The sequence below is a fragment of the Balaenoptera borealis genome (assembly GCF_965194805.1).
Source record: "Balaenoptera borealis genome assembly, chromosome: X".
Lineage (NCBI taxonomy): Eukaryota > Metazoa > Chordata > Mammalia > Artiodactyla > Balaenopteridae > Balaenoptera > Balaenoptera borealis.
In genome coordinates, this window is record NC_138881.1 from 11,052,577 (window position 1) to 11,077,041 (window position 24,465).

The 24,465-nt window shown below is 44.2% G+C and overlaps 2 protein-coding genes across 9 annotated transcripts in view; one reads left to right on the top strand and one right to left on the bottom strand.

Annotated features, from left to right (window-relative positions):
- Positions 1–24,465, top strand: part of RAB9A (RAB9A, member RAS oncogene family) — a 53,775-nt gene that overhangs the window by 22,860 nt on the left and 6,450 nt on the right. For 2 of the 7 annotated variants that reach the window (XM_082375913.1, XM_082375915.1), the window contains exons 1-2: positions 9,787–9,975; positions 11,329–11,473. The gene's annotated coding sequence lies outside the window, so the exon portion shown is untranslated. Of the gene's footprint in view, positions 1–4,197; positions 4,317–9,786; positions 9,976–10,081; positions 10,474–11,328; positions 11,474–24,465 lie in introns of those variants that run through there. The other 5 variants (XM_082375914.1, XM_082375917.1, XM_082375912.1 and 2 more) reach the window with 3 other exon arrangements.
- On the bottom strand, positions 1,862–24,345 carry LOC309619937 (uncharacterized protein). Of its 2 annotated transcripts, none has more exons than XM_082375924.1 (2): positions 19,866–24,345; positions 1,862–3,202 (listed from the first exon to the last, which is right to left on the bottom strand). In XM_082375924.1, exons 1-2 carry the CDS (start codon positions 19,902–19,904, stop codon positions 2,699–2,701), a joined length of 543 nt encoding a protein of 180 aa, XP_082232050.1. In that variant the 5' UTR covers positions 19,905–24,345; the 3' UTR covers positions 1,862–2,698. The 2 variants fall into 2 exon arrangements, 1 of the variants encoding a protein (XP_082232050.1); XR_014239274.1 differs by lacking the exon at positions 1,862–3,202 and adding an exon at positions 18,399–18,815.

Consider the following 24,465-nt stretch of genomic DNA (forward strand, 5'->3'; position numbering starts at 1 on the left):
CGTGTTTTCGTTGTCATTTGTTTCTAGGTATTTTTTGATTTCCTCTTTGATTTCTTCAGTGATCTCTTGGTTATTAAGTAGTGTATTGTTTAGCCTCCATGTGTTTGTATTTTTTACAGATTTTTTCCTGTAATTGATATCTAGTCTCATAGCGTTGTGGTTGGAAAAGATACCCGATACGATTTCAGTTTTCTTAAATTTACCAAAGCTTGACTTGTGGCCCAAGATATGATCTGTCCTGGAGAATGTTCCATGAGCACTTGAGAAGAAAGTGTATTCTGTTGTTTTTGGATGGAATGTCCTATAAATATCAGTTAAATCCATCTTGTTTAATGTATCATTTATAGCTTGTGTTTCCTTACTTATTTTCATTTTGGATGATCTGTCCATTGGTGAAAGTGGGGTGTCAAAGTCCCCTACTATGATTGTGTTACTGTCGATTTCCCTTTTTGTGACGGTTAGCGTTTGCCTTGTGTATTGAGGTGCTCCTATGTTGGGTGCATAAATATTTACAATTGTTATATCTTCTTCTTGGATTGATCCCTTGATCATTATGTAGTGTCCTTCTTTGTCTCTTGTAATAGTCTTTGTTTTAAAGTCTATTTTGTCTGATATGAGAATTGCTACTCCAGCTTTCTTTTGATTTCCATTTGCATGGAATATCTTTTTCCATCCCCTCACTTTCAGTCTGTATGTGTCCCTACGTCTGAAGTGGGTCTCTTGTAGACAGCATATATACGGGTCTTGTTTTTGTATCCATTCAGCCAGTCTATGTCTTTTGGTTGGAGCATTTAATCCATTTATATTTAAGGTAATTATTGATATGTATGTTCCTATTACCATTTTCTTAATTGTTTTGGGTTTGTTTTTGTAGGTCCTTTTCTTCTCTTGTGTTTCCCACTTAGAGAAGTTCCTTTAGCATTTGTTGTAACGCTGGTTTGGTGGTGCTGAATTCTCTTAGCTTTTGCTTGCCTGTAAAGATTTTAATTTCTCCATCAAATCTGAATGAGATCCTTGCTGGGTACAGTAATCTTGGTTGTAGGTTTTTCCCCTTCATCACTTTAAATATGTCCTGCCACTCCCTTCTGGCTTGCAGAGTTTCTGCTGAAAGATCAGCTGTTAACCTTATGGGGATTCCCTTATGTGTTATTTGTTGTTTTTCCCTTGCTGCTTTTGATATTTGTTCTTTGTATTTAATTTTTGATAGTTTGATTAATATGTGTCTTGGCGTGTTTCTCCTTGGATTTATCCTGTTTGAGACTCTCTGTGCTTCCTGGACTTGATTAACTATTTCCTTTCCCATATTAGGGAAGTTTTCAACTATAATCTCTTCAAATATTTTCTCAGTCCCTTTCTTTTTCTCTTCTTCTTCTGGGACCCCTATAATTCGAATGTTGGTGTGTTTAATGTTGTCCCACAGGTCTCTGAGACTGTCCTCAGTTCTTTTCATTCCTTTTTCTTTATTCTGCTCTGCAGTAGTTATTTCCACTCTTTTATCTTCCAGGTCACTTATCCGTTCTTCTTCTGCCTTAGTTATTCTGCTATTGATCCCTTCTAGAGAATTTTTAATTTCATCTATTGTGTTGTTCATCACTGTTTGTTTGGTCTTTAGTTCTTCTAGGTCCTTGTTAAACGTTTCTTTTATTTTCTCCAGTCTATTTCCAAGATTTTGGATCATCTTTACTATCATTATTCTGAATTCTATTTTAGGTAGACTGCCTGTTTCCTCTTCATTTGTTAGGTCTGGTGGGTTTTTACCTTGCTCCTTCATCTGCTGTGTGTTTCTCTGTCTTCTCATTTTGCTTAACTTACTGTGTCTGGGGTCTCCTTTTCACAGGCTGCAGGTTCATAGTTTCCCTTGTTTCTAGTGTCTGCCCCCAGTGGCTAAGGTTGGTTCAGTGGGTTGTGTAGGCTTCCTGGTGGAGGGAACTAGTGCCTGAGTTCTGGTGGATGAGGCTGGATCTTGTCTTTCTGGTGGGCAGGTCCACGTCTGGTGGTGTGTTTTGGGGTGTCTGTGGCCTTATTATGATTTTAGGCAGCCTCTGTGCTAATGGGTGGGGTTGTGTTCCTGTCTTGCTAGTTGTTTGGCATAGGGTGTCCAGCACTGTAGCTTGCTGGTCATTGAGTGGAGCTGGGTCTTGATGTTGAGATGGAGATCTCTGGGAGATTTTTGCCGTTTGGTATCACGTGGAGCTGGGGGGTCTCTTGTGGACCAGTGTCCTGAACTTGGCTCTCCCACCTCTGAGGCACAGCCCTGATGCCTGGCTGGAGCACCAAGAGCCTGTCCTCCACACGGCTCAGAATAAACGGGAGAAAAAAAAGAAAGAAAGAAGAAGATAAAATAAAGTTATTAAAATAAAAAGTAATTATTAAAAAAATTTTTTAAGTAATAAAAAAAAAAAGAAAGAGAGAGCAACCAAACCAAGAAACAAATCCACCAATGATAACAAGCACTAAAAACTATACTAAAAAAAAACAAAGAAAAACCGGACAGACAGAACCCTAGGACAAATGGTAAAAGCAAAGCTATACAGACAAAATCACACACAGAAGCATACACATACACACTCACAAAGAGAGAAAAAGGGGAAAAAATATATATATCTTTGCTCCCAAAGTCCACCTCCTCAATTTGGGAGGATTCGTTGTCTATTCAGGTATTCCACAGATGCAGGTACATGAAGTTGATTGTGGAGATTTAATCCGCTGCTCCTGAGGCTGCTGGGAGAGATTTCCCTTTCTCTTCTTTGTTCACACAGCTCCTGGGGTTCAGCTTTGGATGTGGCCCCGCCTCTGCCTGTAGGTCGCCTGAGGCCGTCTGTTCTTTGCTCAGACAGGACGGGGTTAAAGGAGCAGCTGCTTCGGGCGGGGGCTGTGGCTCACTCAGGCCGGGGGGAGGGAGCGGTACGGAGGAGGCGGGGCGAGCCTGCGGCGTCAGAGGCGTTGTGATGTTGCACCAGCCTGAGGCGCGCCGTGCGTTCTCCCTGGGAAGTTGTCCCTGGATCAGGGGACCCCGGCAGTGGCGGGCTGCACAGGCTCCCGGTAGGGGCGGTGTGGAGAGTGACCTGTGCTCGCACACAGGCTTCTTGGTGGCGGCAGCAGTAGCAGCCTTAGCGTCCCATGCCCGTTTCTGGGGTCCGCGCTGATAGCCGCGGTTCGTGCCTGTCACTGGAGCTCCTTTAAGCGGCCCAAACTTGACATTCTGAAAGCAAAAAAAAAACCCCTCTTATTTATAAGGTAAAGGTCATAAAATTCTTTTTCTTTAAGAAAACGGAAATTTGGATATTTTCCCCTAGTTTCTTAGTTTAGTTGACAAAGATGAGTTCAATCAAATGTCATCACTATAACCGTTGTAAGGACTAAAGCTAGGAATTCTTAGCAACATATTGGATCAGTCTCTCCTCCCCTGCACGTCTCCATCTAAACACACATACCCTGTGGTATAAAATTACTGTGCATTTGAATTGTGTCCCTTGTTGTAAAGTAGTCCCTTCCTCACACAATTACATTATATCTCTAGGCTGGGGGATTTCACACTTAGCTAATCCTATGAATTTTTCTCTATTCTATCTTTATTTTATCATTGCCTTATATTATTTGTGGACATGTTTTTTCCCCTTGAATTGTCCATCAAGTTCTTAGTTGTATTTATATCCCTCAAAGCCCAGAGGCTAACTCTGGGCATGGTAGATGCTTAATGAAACTTTGTAAAATAGGTTTTTACTTAGAGCGGAATTTCAACTTGTGTTCAAATGTGTTTCTTTTCTGCATATTCCACCCCACACTTTGGAAGCCCGCATCCAACTTTAATAAACTAGATCAAATGTTAACTATTGTTCATGTTTCAAACCCAATCTCCAGAAAAGGAACTTATTCAAAATAAATTTATTTCATTGATGTTATGCAATTTGAAACTTACCAAATTAATAAAACAAAGCCCTGAGTTGTAAGAGCTGTGTTATATTGTGTTACTGTTCAAATATTTGGTGACCCTCCCAGTGGACCAGTTCTAGAACACCACACCCCTCAGATCAGATTTGCCATGTGACTTGCAGTGCCCCTCCCTTTGGAAGGATTGTACACCCCAGTGTGTGACACGCTTTTTAGCCAATGACATGGGTGGAAATGATGAACATCGCTTCTGCGTGGAAGCTTTGGGAGCCAGCAGGGGTATTACTTTGATCTCTCTTCTTTCAGCCAGTGAGACCTGCAGTATATCAGACAGAGGCTGCTCCGCTAGCTCAGGTTCATCAGTTTGGGTCCAGAGGGGTGATGACATGGAACGGAACCACAGCTGACCCATAATGGACATTAAGGTAAGGACTAAATCTTGTTTTTGTAAGCCACGGAGATTTGAGGAGGGGTCATTTTTTCTACCACTGCATGGCTTAGCCTAAGCTGGCTGATCCAAAAGTGTTAAGAGAGTGTTAGCAGCGTACGGAAAACCCGAACGAACTTTTTGGCCAACCCAATAGTTGCAAATAAAGACATCCACTCCTTGTAACTTAGAAAAGGAGTTTCTTGGGGAGATGCTGGCTAGCTCTTAGAGGCAAGGCTGGAGCTTGAGTTTGGACAGTGGGCAGGAAAACAAGAATCCAGATCATGAATGGCTTAATTGAGATGCTGTCACTGCTGGGTACTAGGTCCTGCCACTGGCATCATCACCACTGCCATTATCTGTGGTCACTGGGTACCAGGGGCCACCACTGCCCATGCCAGAATGAACTCTGAGCTGTTCCAGCATCTCCGTGTTGCTTTCCCAAGACTCAGATCTTCAAAGAGAGTATCTGATTGGCCAGAGTATCACATTGGTGGTTAGGATTTCAACGTATGAGTTTTGGGGGGGATACACACTTTCAGTCTACAGCAAGACAACTTGTTAAACTCTTTGAATGATAAGTTTTCTATAGAGTCCTTTGCATTTTCTAAGCATATCATCTGTGTTTAACACAGTTTTGTTTCTCCCTTTGCAATCATGATACTTGTTCTTTTATTTCTGTGTGCTAAGACCTCCAGTGCAATGTTGAAGAGCCATACTTATCTTTTCCCTGCTTTAAAGGGCATACTTACAGATTTTAACTATTAAGAATGAATGATGTTTGGTATAGGTTTTCAGTAGATATTCTTTATGAGGTTAAGAAACTTCCCTTTTATTCCTGGTTTGCTGAGATTATCACGAATGGTTGTTGAATTTTATTGAATGCATTTTTTCCTTCGTCTGTTGATTTGATTGTATGTTTTTTCCCTCTTTCAAACTGTTAATGTTAAACCACCCTTGCATTCCTGAGATACATTTAAATTGTCATAACATATTCAATTCTATTGTTTTGTTTTCTCTTGACTATGAGTCACTTTTTGCTGCTTCTTGGCATGTCTAATATTTTTTTGTTGCATGCTGTGCATTGTGTATAAATGAAACATAAATGCTCTAGATAATATCTTTCGCCATTGAGAGTTCCCCCGGTCCTTCATTAGGCAGGTAGTGTGAGGGATTTATCACTTTAATCCAATCAGGGATTGAGTTTAGGCTGAGCCTAGCTACAGCTGTGGCCAGCAGCCTGAACCGGCATGGATTATTTATGCCTATGTGGATGGCACTGACAGGAGGAGGTGAGAGGAAAGAAGTTGCTTATGTGAGCACAATAGTGGTCTCAGCTTTTACACTGAAAAGGTCAAGAAAGCTGTTGATGGGCATTGGGTACTCAGACGTATGGGAGTGGGGAAGTGGGAAGAGCACAGTTCTGCTTTACTGTCCTGAGTTCTAGGAGCGGCTCAAACTTTTATATGTGTCTGTGGATTTGGAAGGGCTTCTGTCTGAAGGAACGAGTTGCTAAGATAACTGGATTTTTGTCTGGCCCTTACCATTGTAGCCTAAGGCAAAGATTACATTTGAATGTCATAGAAAGTATTTCTAAAGGTTGCTTAAAATTGCTTCATTAAAAAATTTCCACTTATTGCTCAAAAGCATATTGTAACATGGGATTCAAAATTTCAATAAAAATTACCCAGATTTCTACTCCCCTAACAATTCAGCTGTTTTGATTTTCCTACTTCCTTTCCATTGTTTTATTTTTTTTTAATAAACACTCATGTGCACAAACACCCATACAAACACACACAAACATACTATTTACATATTGTAACCGTGGTGTGCCTGGGATTTTCCTCCTACTGCCTTTGAAGGTGAAGTTCAGTTTATGACTCACATTCATCAGGAAATCAGGTAAGGGATCAAATTCCCCACTTCATTCCTGAAGGTTAATGCCTGCTTCATTCTGCCCTCTGTAATTACCCAGGTTAAGCTATGTTTAGAGTGTGGTAAAGAGAGAGCAGCACTGTTCCGCATGTACTTATTATTTTTAAGGGAGCACATTAGATTTAGTTATGGCTAGAGAAACCATTATAATTTCAGTTTCTCCATCAGTGATGAAGATTTTGTAATAGTTTGCATCTGTATTTAGAATTTGAGTGCAGCTACATGCTAGGTTCTTGGTGAACTGCTGTGCCCTCAACCTGCACCAGCCCTGCCCACTGCCACTTGCTCATCATGAGTTACCTCCTCGCTCATGCCTTCTCTGCTCCCATCACCCTGTATTCCCACCAGCTGCACCTTGTTTATTTCCTTCAAGGCCCTTAATCCAATTTATAACTGCACATTTATGTAGTTGCTTATTGAATGTCTCCTCCACTCTTCTGAGCTCTCTTAGGAAAGGGACTGAATCCAATTTATTCAGCAACGTAAGGTCATATGATATAAACACAGCTGGTGGATAGAAGCAAAAATGCGGGAGGGTGCCTGCGGACACCCCTGAATTCCTCCAGTGTCTTGTCTACCCGCTGTAGTCTCAATGCCTGAGAGTCCACGTTTCTGATTATTTAGATATGTCATTTAATGGTGAAATTGCCGACCATTGAGTTCTGTGTTTTTTCCCTGTATGTGAAAAGTATAATCAATTTAATTTTCTTTCTTTTTTTCTGGCCACGCCACGGGCCATGTGGGATCTCAGTTCCCCGACCAGGGGACCAGGGATCAAACCCGCACCCCCCGCAGTGGAAGCGTGGAGTTTAAGAAGTCCACAGTCAGTTTAATTATAATCAATATTTATGATACCTGAATCTGGGGCCCACTTACTTGTAGCTTTTTATCAGAGATACCAGACGTGATTTCTTTCAGACTCCAGCTTGAAATGGAGTATTAACTCCCAGTGCTCATAGTAATAAGTAGGTGTTATTTAAGGAAAGGAATCATTAATGCCCAGCAACCTTGATCTCTTTTTCCTCCTTGAGTGATGCACTAGATGTTTACAGAATATAAAGGCAAAAACCCTAATTAGATGAAGGGAGCCAAAATAGGTCAGTTCTTCAATGTTTTTCGTCAGTAAACAAGTTCATGGAGCAAGAGCGATAGAGACCATCTGTCTAACTTGTGTCAGCTTGCCAGCCACACATATCCAACAGCAGAAATGCCCCAAACTTGCCCTTCAGGGAAAAATCTTTCCACCCACCCTACTCTTGCACTGTCAAATCGATTAGGTAAAGAAGTGGATGGTGGGGGCTTCCCTGGTGGCGCAGTGGTTGAGAATCTGCCTGCTAATGCAGGGGACATGGGTTCGAGCCCTGGTCTGGGAAGATCCCACATGCCGCGGAGCAACTAGGCCCGTGAGCCACAATTACTGAGCCTGCGCGTCTGGAGCCTGTGCTCAGCAACAAGAGAGGCCGCGATAGTGAGAGGCCCGCGCACCGCGATGAAGAGTGGCCCCCACTTGCCGCAACTAGAGAAAGCCCTCGCACAGAAACGAAGACCCAACACAGCCATATTTAAATAAATAAATAAATAAATAAAAATTTTAAAAAAAATAAATAAATAAAGAATCCGCCTGCCAATGCAGGGGACGTGAGTTCGATCCCTGGTCTGGGAAGATCCCACATGCCGCGGAGCAACTAAGCCCGTGCGCCACAACTACTGAGCCTGCGCCCTAGAGCCCGCGAGCCACAACTACTGAAGCCCGTGTGCCTAGAGCCCGTGCTCCACAACAGGAGAAGCCACCGCAATGAGAAGCCCACGCACCGCAACAAAGAGTAGCCCCCGCTCGCCGCAATTAGAGAAAGCTCGCGCACAGCAATGAAGACCCAATGCAGCCAAAAATAAATAAAATAAGTAAACTAAAAAAAAAGAAAAAGTGGATGGTGGAAGAGACCGAAATATACAAGTATTCTTAAGAGTCAGCTGGCTAGTGTCCAAATAAGAGTTATTTCAGAAGAAGGAGCTTTCTGCAATTCTTTCTTCAGGTGCTGACTATGGCTACACTCAGATATGTTTATATGCCTCACTCACATTTTGGAACAGCCTAAGAATCACTTGTAGGACCTTCTTAGGGCCCTTTTTCGAAAACTCTTAGATTTCTCAAGGCAAGATACAGTAATTTCGTAAGTGCACCTGTTAATAGCTGGTTGGTATTAGCGGTTACAGAGATAAACCCTTACCCCGTCACTCCTTGTCTATGATTATGACACATGATTTTCAGGTACTATTTCCTTAGTGACCCTATGGAATGCTTGTTGCAATTTAGTCCAATGTATCTGACACTACGTATTTTTATTTTCTTTTGGAAAATTAACTCTAATGTTCTTATATGTTTGTTTTGTTGTGTAGTTTTAATTATGTTTTAAAATAAGATAATGAATATCTCTTCCTCCTCCCTATTGTCAATAGATTTGTATTTTATAAGCCTTTACTCATATTTCCTTGGGGAAATAACCTGTATGGATAAGATTTTTTTTTACTTTAATTAATTTATTTATTTTGGCTGCACCAGGTCTTAGTTGCAGCACGTGGGCTTCTTAGTTGCGGCATGCATGTGGGATCTAGTTCCCCCGCCAGGGATGGAACCCGGGCCCCCTGCATTGGGAGTGCCCAGTCTTACCCACTGGACCACCAGGGAAGTCCCTAAGATTTTTTTTTCTATAAAAGAAAAATTCATTTAAGCTCAAACTAGAACTCAGTCTTTATTACATGTCCCACTTTCACAAGTATTCTAAAATTGTCTTTTATATTGATACTTGTGACAGACTCTCTCAAATAGAACCGTTCTAGTACTGAATGAAAAGTCTTAAATTAGATTCATTACCTGAAAATGACTCCCTAAAGAGCCAGAGGTTAATGATTGTGGGCCCAGGAAATAATAAAAGTGAGATCCTTCTCTTGGAAAACAAACTAAATCTGCCCTGCAAAATATATTTAGAGGGACTAAAAATCCCTCTTTGGTCTCCAGGAGCCTGTATCGGAAGACCCGTGCGCTGAACTCCATATTTAAAGTGAGGAATTAAGAAGTTTCCTCAGTACCCCCGTTTCCCACTACTGCTTTTTATTTAGAGAGGACAGAGGCAGTACAATTTTTAACAAGCGCAAGGAAATTTAAAAAATTTAATCAAAAATCCTGTTATTTCACAGTATCACAGCTGTTCTCATTTTTCATCTACTCGTTTGTCTACTTGCATATTCATTTCTCAACGTAATCACAGCATCCTGTGATTGTGCTTTTGCGATCTGTTTATTTCCACTTTACGTCAACCTTTAAAGATAACTATTATTTCGTGCTCTCTCTCGCGGAAACGCAGCCGTAGGACCAGAGGAATAGCCGACCGGAAGAAAACCTGGGATTTAGCCAGAACTGACAGGCACGGAGTGGGTGAGGGCTGGGCGAAGGCGACCTCGAGGCCCCGCCTCCCCCGGGCCCCCCGACCAGGCCCCGCCCCGCCTTCTCAGGGCTCCCGCCGGCGAGGCCCCGCCCTCTTTTCCCCGGCCCCGCCCCGTCGCCATGTTGTTCCCTCGGTGCTGGACGGGAGCAGCTGTAGTCGGACCCGGGCAGTGCCGCGGACGTTTGCTGCACGCCGGGTCCTCGACCCTCTCTCTTTCCTCACTGCACCCGGACGGGCCGGCCCGGAGCTCCCGGGCTTCCTCCGTGTGGCCGCGAGGTGAGCGGGGCGCCGACTCCCCTCGGGGCCGGGCGGGGGCCTAGGCGGGCTGCGCGGGCTTCAGGGTCTGAGAGGAGCTCGCGGGCCGCGTGTGCGGCCTGGGCCTCGGGCAGCTGGGGCGGGAGGCGCGCGCGGCCCGTGCGGGTCACTGTCCCGCCCCGGGGTGGCGGGGCGGCTTGTTGCCCCCTGCCTCCTGCTGACTGACGCAGGTGGAAGGATGGGGTCGCGCACCCGGGGAGAGAGACACACGCCCGAAGACAGAGACGCCCAGACATCCTGGAGACACACACACGGGGAAGGAGATCCATCGATACCTGGTGACACATACCCAAACACCCAGGGAGAGGGACACATGCACACCAACCCCCGGGGAGACACACAGGGCCACACGGAGAAACCCACCCAGGCGCGCCAACCCAGCGCACTCCCGCATGACTCATGGAGAGAAAGCAGAGGCGCGCGCGATTTGATATTGGCGACCTCTGACCTGCTTCCCAGGTGGATATTTGCTAAGGTGTTGGGGCCACTCGGGAGACCAGTTGGGACGTGTGGGGTGTTACCGGATTCAGACTCTCGCTAGGGTTTCGGAATCGTGTTCCTCTCTTTCTTCCAGCTTAGTATGTAGGGAGGCAAGGTGAAAATTTTAAGTGCTGAGCAAGTAGTTGTGGAGGTATCAGTTGGTTTTTGGGTGGTGGTTTTTTCTTTTCAAATGATGACACATCCCGTGACCGGGGTTCTTTTGAGGAATGACTTTTCTGCTAGTTTCCAAACTGTCACGTGACCACGCGCTTTTTGTAGGATGTCGGAGGCCTGATAAAAATCAATAGATTTTGGTTCCCTTTAAAAAAATCAATTAAAAAAATTTTTCTTCCGGGTTTGTCTTTCTCTGGCATCATTGTAGTGGAAAATCCCTAAATTGCCCGTAATCTCAAAACCGCTGGGTGGAACAAAACTGAAGAGATGCCGGAAGCTCGGTGTTCTTCAGCCAGGGACTTTTAAGAAGACTGTTCTGTATTTCTCTTTTAGAAGCTTAGGTTGAAGTTGTCTTCACTGCTTGTCTCCTACTCTCTGCATCTGATGTGGCCGTCTGGGGCTTTCAGTATTGTTGTGTGGACATTGTAAATTCCTCGTTTGTACTAAAAAGTTTCTGGCTTGCTGACTTATTTACTTTGGAGAGTTTTGTGAGTGGGGGATATTTTTGGTTTATCGTTTGTGAGGTTAGACTAGACGGAGGAAAACTAAGTAGAACGTTGTTGGCCTTGACTGCAGGCCGGGTTCTTGGAGGCTAAGGAAATATGTCAGTGCTCTTCCCTCTTGCCCAGCCTCTCCTATTTTCATTTCTTTCTTCCTCAGCCACTTCTTCCATCTAGACTGTGGTACCCTGGAGGCCTGCCCATAAGTTCCTTTGGTTCTAGAGACGAACTCTTAGCCTACCCTCATTTCTTACCATTTCTTGGGCTGCCACTCCAGCACTGGGTGTTCTGTGCATGTAAATCCTGTAAGTACCTCATTTCCTTTACTTCTCACAGCATTTCTGTGGTATTAGCTCCATTTTAAAGATGAAGAATTTGCTGGGGCGTGGGAGGGGTAGGTCTGATTCCCACGGGCACGGGTGGTGAGGGGCCAGAGCCGGGATTCACAGCAGGCCTGTGTGAGTTTGGAGTGGTGGTTCTCAGCGGGGGCGGGGGTATTTGACAGTGTCTGCAGGCAGTTTTGGTTCACACGTGAGAGGGAGTGCCGCAGGCGCCTACTGGGTGGAGACCAGGGATGCCGCTCCGCATCCTACAGTACTCGGGCCCGCTCCCCACGGCGGACAGTTGTCTGGCCCAGAATGTCACTCGCGCCCAGGTTGAGAAGCCCTGCTTGACCTCAGTCTGTGTAACTCCAGAGCTCACAGCCAGCGCTTCTGTAGTTCTTCAGATGCGATGGTGGTTCCTATTTAGGGTACCTCCTCCTCATTTTAAGAAAGAGCAGCGGGTGGGGAGGATTTGAGACCTTGAAGAGATTTCCCTTGACTAAGGGGCATATTCATTCATTTGAAAGATTGAGCAAAAAATTTCTGATAACAGAATCTCCCCCCGCCCTTTTTTTAAATATTTATTTATTTGACTGTGCCGGGTCTTAGTTGCGGCACTTGGGATCTAGTTCCCTGACCAGGGATCGAACCCGGGCCCCCTGCATCAGGAGTGTGGAGTCTTAGCCACTGGACCACCAGGGAAATCCCTCCCCCCCTTTTTTTTCCGAAGGCAAAAGTGTCAGAACTTGAGAGTCACTCAGAGCCCTTGAAGTAGACTTAGGGAATTTGATTTCTGTATTATTCCACTTGTCAACAAACATTTTCTGAGTAGCCCGTCGGTTGCTGATATAAAGGTGCTGGTGATATGAAGGGCAGTGGGGAGTCCCCACCTCCCCGAAGCTTACAGTCTAATCACAGTCATGAGATCACGTTCTAACTTTGTCCTAGAACAAAATTTATTGCCCAGCCAAGGTCATGGGCCAGGTGTCTTTAAACCAAACAGCTGGGACTTCCCTGGTGACGCAGTGGTTAAGAATCTGCCTGCCAGTGCAGGGGACACGGGTTTGAGCCCTGGTCCGGGAAGATCCCACATGCCGCGGAGCAATGAAGCCCGTGCGCCACAACTACTGAGCCCGCGTGCCACAACTGCTGAAGCCCGTGCACCTAGAGCCCGTGCTCCGTAACAAGAGAAGCCAATGCAATGAGAGGCCCCCGCACCTCAACAAAGAGTAGGCCCCGCTCGCCGCAACTAGAGGAAGCCCGTGCACAGCAACAAAGACCCAATGCAGCCATAAATAAATAAATAAATAAATTTGTTAAAAATAAAAAAAAAAAACAGCTGCACACCAGCACATAGGTACCTGTGTCATAGCATTTACTGTGGGTGGACTTAGGTGAAATGGGGAAAGGTTGATGTGTTTTTCTTTTAAATTTTATTGGAGTATAGTTGATTTACAACGTTGTGTTAGTTTCAGGTGTACAGCAAAGTGATTCAGTTATACGTATACGTATATTCATTCTTTTTCAGATTCATTTCCCATATAGGTTATTACAGAATATTGAGTAGAGTTCCCTGTGCAGTACAGTAGGTCCTTGTTGGTTATCTATTTTACATATATATTAGTGTGTGTATGTTAATCCTAAGCTCCTAATTTATAAGGTTGATGTGTTTTTGATAGTTTTGTCAGTTGACCACGTGTGAATATTTACAAGAAACAAATTGGGAAACCATTCTTGTTGAGCATAAAATTCTTCCTTGAATTAGCCTCAGTAGACAATAGTTCTGCATGCATTTTATCATTGAAATCAAGAAATATGGGGCTTCCCTGGTGGCGCAGTGGTTAAGAATCTGCCTGCCAATGCAGGGGACACAGGTTCGATCCCTGGCCCGGGAAGATCCCACATGCCGCGGAGCAACAAAGCCTGTGTGCCACAACTACAGAGCCCACACACCACAACTACTGAAGCCCATGCGCCTAGAGCCCGTGTTCCGCAACAAGAGAAGCCACTGCAGTGAGAAGCCCGTGCACTGCAATGAAGAGTAGCCCCCGCTCGCCGCAACTAGAGAAAGCCCATGCACAGCAACAAAGACCCAACAGAGCCAAAAATAAAAATTAAAAATAAATTTATTTAAAAAAAAAAGAACAAATAAGCGATGAAATTTTTTTTAAATCGAATTTTGCATTTTTTCTCTTGCAATCTCCAGCCTGTTTTCACCATGCCTAAAACTAGCCCCTTCAGTCCATGTAGTGCTTCATTCTGGTGGCAGATACAACTCTTAGGTGAACTTTGGGAGGGAGTGAGAGGAGTCCAAAAGGGTTGGCTCTGGGAGTTCCCTGGTGGCCTAGTGGTTAGGATTCTGGGCTTTCACTGCTGTGGCCCGGGTTCAGCCCCTGGTTGGGGAACTGAGATCCCGCAAGCCGTGCAGCACGGCCAAAAAAAAAAGGGTTGGCTCTGTTTAGGAATTGCTGTGAGAGTGTTATTCTGTTATTCATGCAGTCAACACGGCATCTTTTGTGAGGAGCTTTGCTTTTTGACTCGTGCTGATGGACAGTGTGTTGTTCACTGCTAATGGATAGATTTCTCTGCCTCTTATCAGCTTTTGTCTGCTCTGGGTAGAGGGGATGCTAAATTACACACCTAAAAATGATTGCTATCGCGTGGCGTCTAGCAAAGGGATGTGTGGTCTGTTACTACTGGAGGGGTTTTATTCTGGGAAGGATCCAGAGGAATTGGTGCAGGAAGAACATCCACTGGCCTCGGAGGAGTCTTGCTGCATCTGCAGTTGGCTTGCTACTCTGGCCAGGTTAGGTCACCACATTTCTTTCTTCATAAAATGAGATGGTTGTACTTTATAATGTATGTCTATGAGAATACATGACACCAAGTAAAGACGTCAAATAATTGGCTTCCAAGTACAGGCTACCTCGGAGATATTTTGGATTTGGTTCCAGACCATCGCAATAAAGCGAGTCACACAAATTTTTTGGTTTCCCAGTGCTTACAAAAGTTACATTTATACTGTACCCGTCTATTAAATGTGCAGTAGTATTATGCCTAAAAAAAACAATGCTTGTACCTTAATTAAAAAATACTTTATTGCTAACAGATGTTAACCATCATCTGAGTCTTCAGTGAGTTGTAATCTTTTTGCAGTACTGACATCAGTGATCACAGATCACCATAGGAAACATAATAATAATGAAAAAGTTTAGAATATTTCAAGAATTATGAAAATGTGACACAGACAAGAAGTGATCAAATGCTATTGGAAAATGGCGGTGATACACTTGCTCCAGGCAGGGTTTCCCACAAGCCTTCAGTTTATAAAAGCCCACAATATCTGTGAAGTGCAATAAAGCGAGGTGTGCCTGTAGTTCTGCCTCAGGCAATTTGCTGGTCAAGTAGCAGGAGGAAATAAGCCAAATGGAAGAGAGAGAGAGAGAGAGAGAGGTAATAAATTTGTTAGTCAAAACCAAGGATAAGAAAATAGGGCCTGTGACTAAGTAGGTCATCAGCAGAACATTTATTAAGGATTTTTTTTTTTTGAGGGGGTGAACTCACAAAACGCCTCAGCGAGTTTGGAAAGCTGTGATGCAGATGAAAGGTCAGGGTACCTGAGGGAAGGAGGCCGGGGACCCAGGTGTGTAGGTGGAGGGGGGCCGGCTAGCCTGGGTTGGGGAGGTGAGGCCAGAGCTTGCCAGAAATCCTGGGCGTGCCCGCTCGGGAGAGAACTAGGAGGAGAAATCTCCATTTCCCAGCGTGAATCTTGGTGTTGTACGTGTAGTGAAGTTGAGCTCTGGGTGTTTCCACCTTCTGGGTTCTTCTATTACTTTCTGTTAGTTTTTGACCCTGGCCAGTACAGCATTACTTTCTGTTAGGTTTTGACCGTGGCCAGTACAGGGTTTAGGATGCTGCTGCTTGTCATGAACACAGAGAAGATGAGATCTAAGTGAAGGTAGGCGAGGTCATAGCTGGATCAGCGTGGGCTCGGGAGAGCGGGCTATGTGTTCTGTAAGAAATATAGAAAGAAGCGAAGCAGGCCATGGAAGCTTCACGCTGGCTTCACTGAACCGGCTCATTTCATCTCGGGGAGTCTGAACACAGGCTTCGCTTGTGTCCGAGGCCTGGTGCCTTACAAATGTCTGCTGTTGTTTGAAGGGGATGGAGAAACAGTATGGAACAACTTTCTACATTCATCCCGTGGCCACATTCATTATCCACGTGTGAAGGACAGCAGAGCAGTGTAGCCAGTGAACTGAGCTGCTGGGTCAGTGTGAACTGTTTTCATTCCAGGTTCTTGTGAACTGGTTTAGGTTTTGGGGTACAGAGGCCAAGGTCGTTTCCAGAAGGTTTGTTCTCATGAGAGTGGTTGTGTTATCAATGTTAGAGAAGCGTGAAAGACGCCTTACAGATTCCTGTTTCTGGAACGTGCTCTGTAGAACTTTAACAGATAGGGAGTGTTCAAATGATTTAACAGGTTCGCAAATGTTAGAACTCCCTGGGGTGCAGTGTGTGTCTAGGCGACCTCTCCGGTCTGCGCAGTTTCACACTTGCATGTGTAATCAGAGCAGTGATTAGGTGAACACACCTGAACATACATATGTGGTTTAGTTGGAAGTCAGAACAGAAGAGCTGCTTGAAGGCCACATATTGGTGAGTGCAGAGCATTTTCTAGAATGAGTTCCAGTACTCTTAAATAAAATTTCAGCAATGCTCTTTGGGAGCAAACAGCTCCTACCCTCGTATCCTGTTCCACATTAATATTTGCACAGTACCTGAATTTTATCACACTAGCCCTGAGAAACCCCGCCTCGCAAAGATATGGTGTCATCGAAAGGAATGTGGTGTGAGCTAACGTGGGGACTGAACTCCCTTGAGCGCCAGTTGTGTGGCATCCTGTGGACGGCCAGGACCTCTGTGGTGCCCTCCAAAATGTCACATACCCTGCCCTGCCCGGTTTCCTGTGTGCACTGTCGCTTGCTCTCCCCTCCCTCATCGTCCAGAGTGTTCCATCCCCAACTTCTGCTGCACACAGTTTATTAGGAAGTGGGTCTGCTGGTGGGGAAAGGGGCCCCTGGGTGCAGAGGAGGTGTCATGGGGTCTGCCCTTGTGCTTTCCGCCCGGCCAGCCTGTCTTAGTCAGTGTTGAGAAGTGCCTCGTGCCCTCTGGGGTCTGTGTGCTCTCTGGGGCTGGTTTCTCATCGTCAGCTGCTTCTCGCCAAGTTAGGATTCCTGTCTCTTCAGTTTGTCACTGCTGGACTATTTGCTTTCCATCTTCTCGGTTTTGTTGTTGTCTCTCATCTACAGTTGTTCTCTCTTATTGTCCTTTTCGGGTTTGTACATTTTTTAGACCTTTCCTGTCTTTTGATGGGAGTGAAGGTCACACATGTTTGACCTGCCCTGTTTAAGTAGACCAGGGAGAATTTATTTAATCTTTATGAACTTGGTTTATTGATCTATAAAACATGTTGTTCTCTCTTATTGTCCTTTTTGGGTTTGTACATTTTTTAGACCTTTCCTGTCTTTTGATGGGAGTGAAGGTCACACATGTTTGACCTGCCCTGTTTAAGTAGACCAGGGAGAATTTATTTAATCTTTATGAACTTGGTTTATTGATCTATAAAACATGGGTGGTAGTGTCCAACTTGCGGGTGACTTCAGGGTGCTCTCTGCCAGGTACCTAGTAGACATTCAGTGAACAGTGGTGGCTGATGTTACTGTGGTCATAGCATTTGTTATTTGGGCAAACAAGAGAATGGCAGTAGGTAGGGAGGGAAGTGGACATGTTTCTCGTGTGGGTGAATGAAGTGGGTAAGACAGAAGAAGAAAGAGATTTTGAAAATGGGGAAAAGAGTTAGCTTGGTGTTAGATATGTTGAATTTGAACTGCCATCAGGGTACCAGATGAATATATTATAAAGAGGGTTGGAATTCTTATCTGGTGCCTGAGGGGTGGGAGGGTAGAGGTGGGCTTTAGTTTAGGAATCACTGGGTTTTATATCCCAGGAAGACATGGTTTGGGAAGAGGTAAGGTCATCAGCCTTGCGATACATCTCCTTAAGAGCCCATTAGAAAAGGGAGCCATCTAGGTTGCAGAAAGCCAATGGGGTGAGGGGAAGAGAAAGCAGAAACTATTATCAGAGTAGTTTTATGAACAATGAAGTGGGAAGCATTTTCAAGGTCATTGCCAGGCCGTTTAGCCCTAATAGAGGCAGTAATGGTGGCTGAGTCCTGGCTGAGACTTGACGGTCCCGCTGAGGCCTCCAGCTGTGGCTGTGATACCTCCAAGACCCTTTCCTAGTTGGGCCTCCATTACCTTATTTGTTTAAAAAAAAAATGCCTTGTGTACCCTTCTGAGATTCTATATCATGTACATTCAGATAAATCTCTACATCTCAGAATTCACGGCCTACCAGGTGGGCCTCTGGTGAGGACGTTGGTCAACCATGAGGGTGTGTCTGTAGAAGTGTACACAGGGAAGTCCTAAGAGAGGCACTTTCTTCTTCATTTAGGGCTGCATGTGCCTTAGGGCATTTAGATGAGGACGGAGGAGAAGCCAGTGGACGGGCCATTAGCAGGTCTCTGGTGACTTTTGCTGACATTCAGGGGGATAGAGGGGTCGAGAACCTGCGTTTAGTGAGAGGGTGGAGGGCCGATCAGGCGCAGAGCGGAAACGGGTAGTGCTGGCAGAGTACGTGGGGGATGGGAAAGCTTTTTGTAAGCAAGGTCACCTTCAGTACCTTGGTGGGGACAGACTGGAGCATCACGGATGGAGAAGTGGGATGAAGTGAACTTTCTGGAAAGCTGCCTGCGGCGCTCTTACGTTTCTTCTCATTTTGACTTGGTGACAACTTCCTTGCAGAATGGGAGCCTCTAATCTAGTTGAGTCCTGTATGCCAGACATACAGCTGTTCTCTTGAAATAGACCTTCTTGGGAAATTCCACTCCTCTTATTTAATTTCTCTAACAGCCAAAGAGTTCTACCTGCTGTGGCCCTCGTGGGCACTGTTGCTCTATACTAACTCTTCCCTGAGCTTATATGGAAGTTCTCCAGCCCTTAACCTTTTCTGCTCCAAATTAAAGATACCAGTTTTCTTATCTAACTTGAAGAGACAAGTCAGAACCAAGGTTCCCTTGAGTTACAGCAGATCATTTAGGAATCACATTTAGTTTGTGTTTTGCTGCTTTAATGTATTTTTCTAACATGCATATTAAAATTCATTTCTTTCCAGACTTCCCTGGCTGTCCAGTGGTTAAGACTCCGTGCTTCCAATGTAGGGGGCGAGGGTTCGATCCCTGATCAGGGAACTAAGATCCCACATGCTGCGCGGCAGGGCAAAAAAAAAAAAATTCATTTCTTTCATAATGCAGTCTTCTTCCTGAAGTACCTAGCTGTACTTCCCAGTATAGTTTTCCTATTTTGTGACCTTTATCCATTTCTTTGCATTTTAATTCTGCCGCCCAAAGTGCAGCCTTTAACTATCCCCACTCTTTTCTGTCCAGCATTTCAAGTGCCTTTTTCAGGTGTCTTATTATAGGTAGATTTATGCCTGTTCCTTTTAAGGACTTCATTAAATAAAACACAGAACAAAATGTGATCCTCACTTATAGGATTAGCAGTTTCCTGTGCATAAGTCTCTTCATTGAACTGTCACAGTTCGTGGTCAAAGTGTAATATTAGGAAAGTCTTATGGGTGAGGGAAATAGTAACGCCAAGTAAAGATGAAAGTCTTGAGGGTGTTATGAACTACACAAATTGACCACACGAAATATACAAATATTGCAGACATGTATTGATCATTTCTTGAGGTCCACATTCCTTTAAGAATCTGATGAGAAACCTTTTCATACTCTTTCCAGAGAAAGGCTCAAGCACATGCTTCCATCCATACCCTCATCCTTATTTCACATGTGATTCTAGGAGGTGCATTTTCCCCCTGCAGCTCCTTCATGGACTCCCAATTAAGCACACTCGATACCTGTACTGTGTAATGCAATACTCATGTAGCTATTTAAGTTTAAACAAATTGAGATGAAATAAAATTAACAGTTCACTTCCTCAGCTGGACCAGCCGCATTTCAAGTGCTCAGTAGCCATATGTGGTTAGTGTACTGTACTGGGCATAAGAACATTTCCGTCATCACAGAAAGTTCTGTTGGATCACGCTGCTCTATACTTTCAGGATGATTTAAGAAAATTGAATTCCTTAACCAAATCTGTTTTTTTCTCCTCTCTTCTCCCTTCCCACTCTCTCCACCACTGTTAATGGTTAGTATACCTAACTACAGAGGTGCCTTGTTTTAAGCAAAATTGAAAGTATATACTTCTTTAAAGTTTAATTAGATAGCTCATCTTCATAAAAGAGTACTTACTGAAACGAGTTCTTTTAGTAGAGTGAGCTGCTCTGACATTGTGGTAGCGTGGTCTGATTTACACAGCGTTCTCCTTGTCTAGCTGTCTCTGAGGTAATGCTCAGTGGTCACCTAGATAATTTATTTCATCTGACAAGTTGTGCCTCCAGTTTGGTCTGTTCTTCTGGTATTTTGCTTAATTCTTCTGTTTTGCTTGACTTCTTGCTGTAAGAGATCACGCCCATTATTACACTTAATGACTTCCTTGACTTGCCTCTCGTTCATCTGTTTCAGCAAAGACGACTAGGAAGACTGGAAATAAAGAGTGGAGCTAATAGGCTGTTAAGCGAGACATACCTGTATTAAGATACAAGGAAACAAATACACCTCAGGCGAAAATAGGAATAATGTAGGGATTATCCATGCTTTTGTTGCCTTGGTTAGTTTCTTCAAGCCTCGGTTTCTCAAGCTATGAAATGAAGTGGCATGCCTCTCACTAGGGCATTCAGAGTGAGTGCAAAAGGAATGTGTGATTTTGGAAAAAAAAAAATTGTTCCTAAATTTAAACCAGGAGTGATAAATTCAGTTTAAGTTTTTGGAAGTGAGAGTTAGTCACGGGGTTTCAGATTTGAAAATCTGAAATTTTGAGGAAGCAGTTTATAAACCCAGCGTACTCTCCCTTTGGTAACTTGTTAGAGGAATGTCGTTTTTCAGTGTTTCCTGTTGCATTCAGTACTTATTTTAAAGTGGTTTCCTCATGTGACTTTCAAGTAAGAATCAAGTTTTTTGTCCTCTCCCACACATTTTTTTTTCCCCCACACATTTTAATAGACCTCAAAAATAGAATGGGGGAAGGAACTAATTGAGTAGAGAAACAAAGAACTGTAAGTACGGTAAGTACAAATAGAAAAATAAGAATAGAATAACAAGAATGAAGGAGGAAGTAGTTCACTCTTTGTTCTCAGTTTAGCATTCATTTGGTACCTCATCGAACGGAAAGCTTTGTACTAGATGCTGCAGAACCAAAAAAGGACAAATGAATGGATGGCATTAGGTGTTGTGTGTCCCTCCCAGGGAATTGACGCTGTAATTACGAAACACACATACACAACTGACAGATGGTTAAAGCATAAGTGAAGGAGAGCTGTAATAGAGGTGGGATGGTTATGAGAGTGAGGAGAAAGGTTAGGTTTCAGGGGGCGGGGGGTGTGGGTGGCAAAAGTGGGCCTTTGGATGACTAGGATTTTCCTAGCTTTCGATGTGGGGGGGCGGCCTGCTAGTCCCAGATAAGGGCCTGAGCAAAGGCTGGACAGTAAATGCCTGTGATAAGTTTGGGGATGGTGACTTGTAGGGATATAATTGGGACAGGCAGGTACGTGAGGTTGGATAGCTCTTGGAATGCCATGCCCAAAATTCTATATAATAAAAGTAATAAAGAAATAAATGGGTTTCATTATCTGTAAGAATGGAGGCAGTTAGATCCATAACCAATAAAAAGTGTCTACGTTTAATCCGTACAAACATTTCTATTTGAGATATATATACTTCATGCTTGGATCTGACTCCCCCTTGGTTTACTGTAATATAATAATTGGCTTTGGAAGCCAGCATGGGGGTGGAGAAGGCCAGGGAAAAGGCTACTACTGATACATTATCCATAAACAATTGATAGTGGAAGATAAAAGTACACAATAGAAAAGCTGGGAAAATAGTGTTATGAAAAGGAAAGGGTTGGCATACAATGCGCTCTTTTTATCTTTAGTTTTGAGGTATTTGCTGAAAGCATAGTTCATTTTCTTTCCTGCCAGTAACCTACTTAACCAACTTCCTGTTCAGATTAGTGTGCGCCATGTATGACACGCATTGGTGCCTGCACATGGTATTGTAATCCTAATAGAGTATCTATGTGTGTGTAACTGGTTTATTGAAAAGGATTCTGCTGAAGGGACAAGGAGATCATCTGTGGCACGTGTAAATCTAATGTTAGGGTCTTATTGCTAATTCTCAGGCCGATATAATTCCCATACTGTAAAATTCACCTTTTTAATGTATGCAATTCAGTTGTTTTTAGTATATACACTAAATTGTGCAGCCGTCACCACTATCTAATTTCAGAGTATTTTTGTCATACCCCCCCCCCCCAAAAAAAAAGAAAGAAAGAAACCCCATACCCATTAGCAGTTACTCCCGATTCCCTGGAACCACAAATCTACTTTCTGTCTCTATGGATTTGCCTATTCTGAACATTTCATATAAATGGGATAATATAATATATGGCCTTTTGTGTGTGGCTTCTTTAAATTATAATGTTTCTGAGGTTCATCCACGTTGTTGCGTGCATCAGTACTTCATTCCTTTCTGTGGCTGATTAATCTTCCATTGTATGGATAGGCTACATTTTATTATCTGTTCATCAGCTGATGGACATTGGGTTGTTTCCATTTTTTGGCTATTGTAAATAATGCTACTTTGAATATTCATGTACAAGTTTTTGTGTGGATGTGTTTTCATTTCTCTTAAGTATATGCCTAGGAGAGGAATTGGTGGGTCATATGGTAACTCTGTGTTTACACCTTTTTGGGGAACTGCAGATTGTTTTCCATTATCGTTGCACCATTTTACCTTCCTGCCAGCAGTGTATGAGACTTCTAGTTTTCCCACATCCTCAGCAACACTTGTTATTGTCTGCCTTTTTGATTTTAGTCACCCTAGTGGGTGTGAAGTGGTGTCTCATTATAGTTTTGATTTGCATTTCACTACTGGCTAATGATGTTGACCATTTTTGCCCATTTTTAAGTTGTTTTTTGAAAAATTATTATTGATTAATTTTAAGAGTTCTGGATACAGGTCCTTTATCAGATATATGATTTGCAAATATTTTCTCCCATCCTGTGGGTTGTCTTTTCAGTTTCTTGACAGTGTCCTTTGAAGCACAAAAGTTTTAAATTTTGATGAAGTTCAGTTTACCTATTTTTTCTTCTGTTGCTTGTATTTTTGGCTTCATATTGAGTTATTTTTAATATCTGAGTTACAGAAAAATTTAAGAAGCAGTTGTCTTTAAGGTCTGGTGGATAGCAGTATTTGATGAAACTTTAAAAGAAAATCATTTCTATTTCATTTCAGTTACGGCATTCAGTCAAGCTAGGCTTTAAGTGAAATGAAGCTTTAAAAAATACTTTTGAGTCTGCCAACCCCTGCCCAAATTGCAGATTCAAGAGCAAAATAAATTATTGTGGTTCCTTTAAAAAATACACATTTGACATTAAAAAAAGGAGTATGAATTTGCAACCAAATCAAGACTTTGAAGACTGAATTCGGTATTGATTATTCGAGGTTTTCTTGCAGACTTTCATGTTAACCTGTGAGCTTTTACATGGTGTCATCACGGCGTGCACGTTCTTCAAGTTTATCACTTAACAATATTTCTACAGACCCGTGTCTCCAGGTCTTCTCAAGGGCGGCAGACGATCCCCAATTATGCATTTAGGTCATTTCCATTTGCCCCACTGGGAAAGTCCTTCCTTCCTTCCTTCCTTTCCCTCCCTTCCTTTCTTTCAAGATGATTTTAGAATGGTACGGGGATGTATTTTTTGGTAGAGTCTAGAAAATTGACAACTCAGGGAAAAGTCTGGGCATTTTTGTCACGGTATAATACATTTCCATTAACTGAATCTTTTTAGAGAGCTTGTTTCGTTATAAAAATGAAATTGCCATGGAACTTCCCTGGTGGCACAGTGGATAGGACTCCGTGCTCCCAATGCAGGGGGCCCAGGTTCGATTCCTGGTCAGGGAACTAGATGCCACATGCATGCCGCAACTAAGGAGCCCGCATGCCGCAACCAAGACCCCACGCACCCAAATAAATAAATATTTTAAAAGAGGAAATTGCCGTGATAGGCATGGTGATTTCAGTATTGTCTCTGCACATAGAGGTACGTGCAGGGTGTGCTAGGAGCGCAGGGGAAGGGCTTGACGGGGAGACGAGGTCTAGCTGCATCTCCAGGGGTGAGCAGGAGTTCGCCGCCCGCCAGAGAGCGGGAGGAGGGGTTTGTAGTGAATATCTCACTGCAGTCTCAAGTACGAGGCCCAACCACCGCAGTTTTCAGCCCCAAAGCTCGCTGCTACCATTGGTACCGACAGTTGAGAGGGATGGTAAGGGATCCATCGCAGCTCTGCCCGAGGCCTCCCTCCCGCCCTCGCCGCAGTCTGCTCTTGATCGCAGCCAGCTGCCTTTCTGGACTCGGCATCTGTTCAGGTTGCGGGCTGCAGAAGCTATTTCAGGGCTCCGCTCGCTCCGAGGGTGTCAGCAGGAATCCTTCCGTGGCTGCTGAGGCCCTGCCCGCCCCAGGGCCCGCCCCTCCAGGCCCGTCGACACAGCTTGCTCCGCTCTCCCCGGCTCCGGGTGCCCGGCCCACCCTGGGCTCTCCCAGGACGTGCCCGGTGCCTTGGCCGGGCCTTCGCACCACTGGTCCCGCCTCCTGGTTCTGGCCCCCTCCCCCTTCCACAGGTTCCTCCTCCTGCTGCTGAGCTTTGCCGGTGGTCAGACCAAATCCCCCAGCAGTGGGCTCAGCCTTTGGGGAGGCTGGTTCTGAGGACGGCGTGCGCCTGAAACGGTCATGGA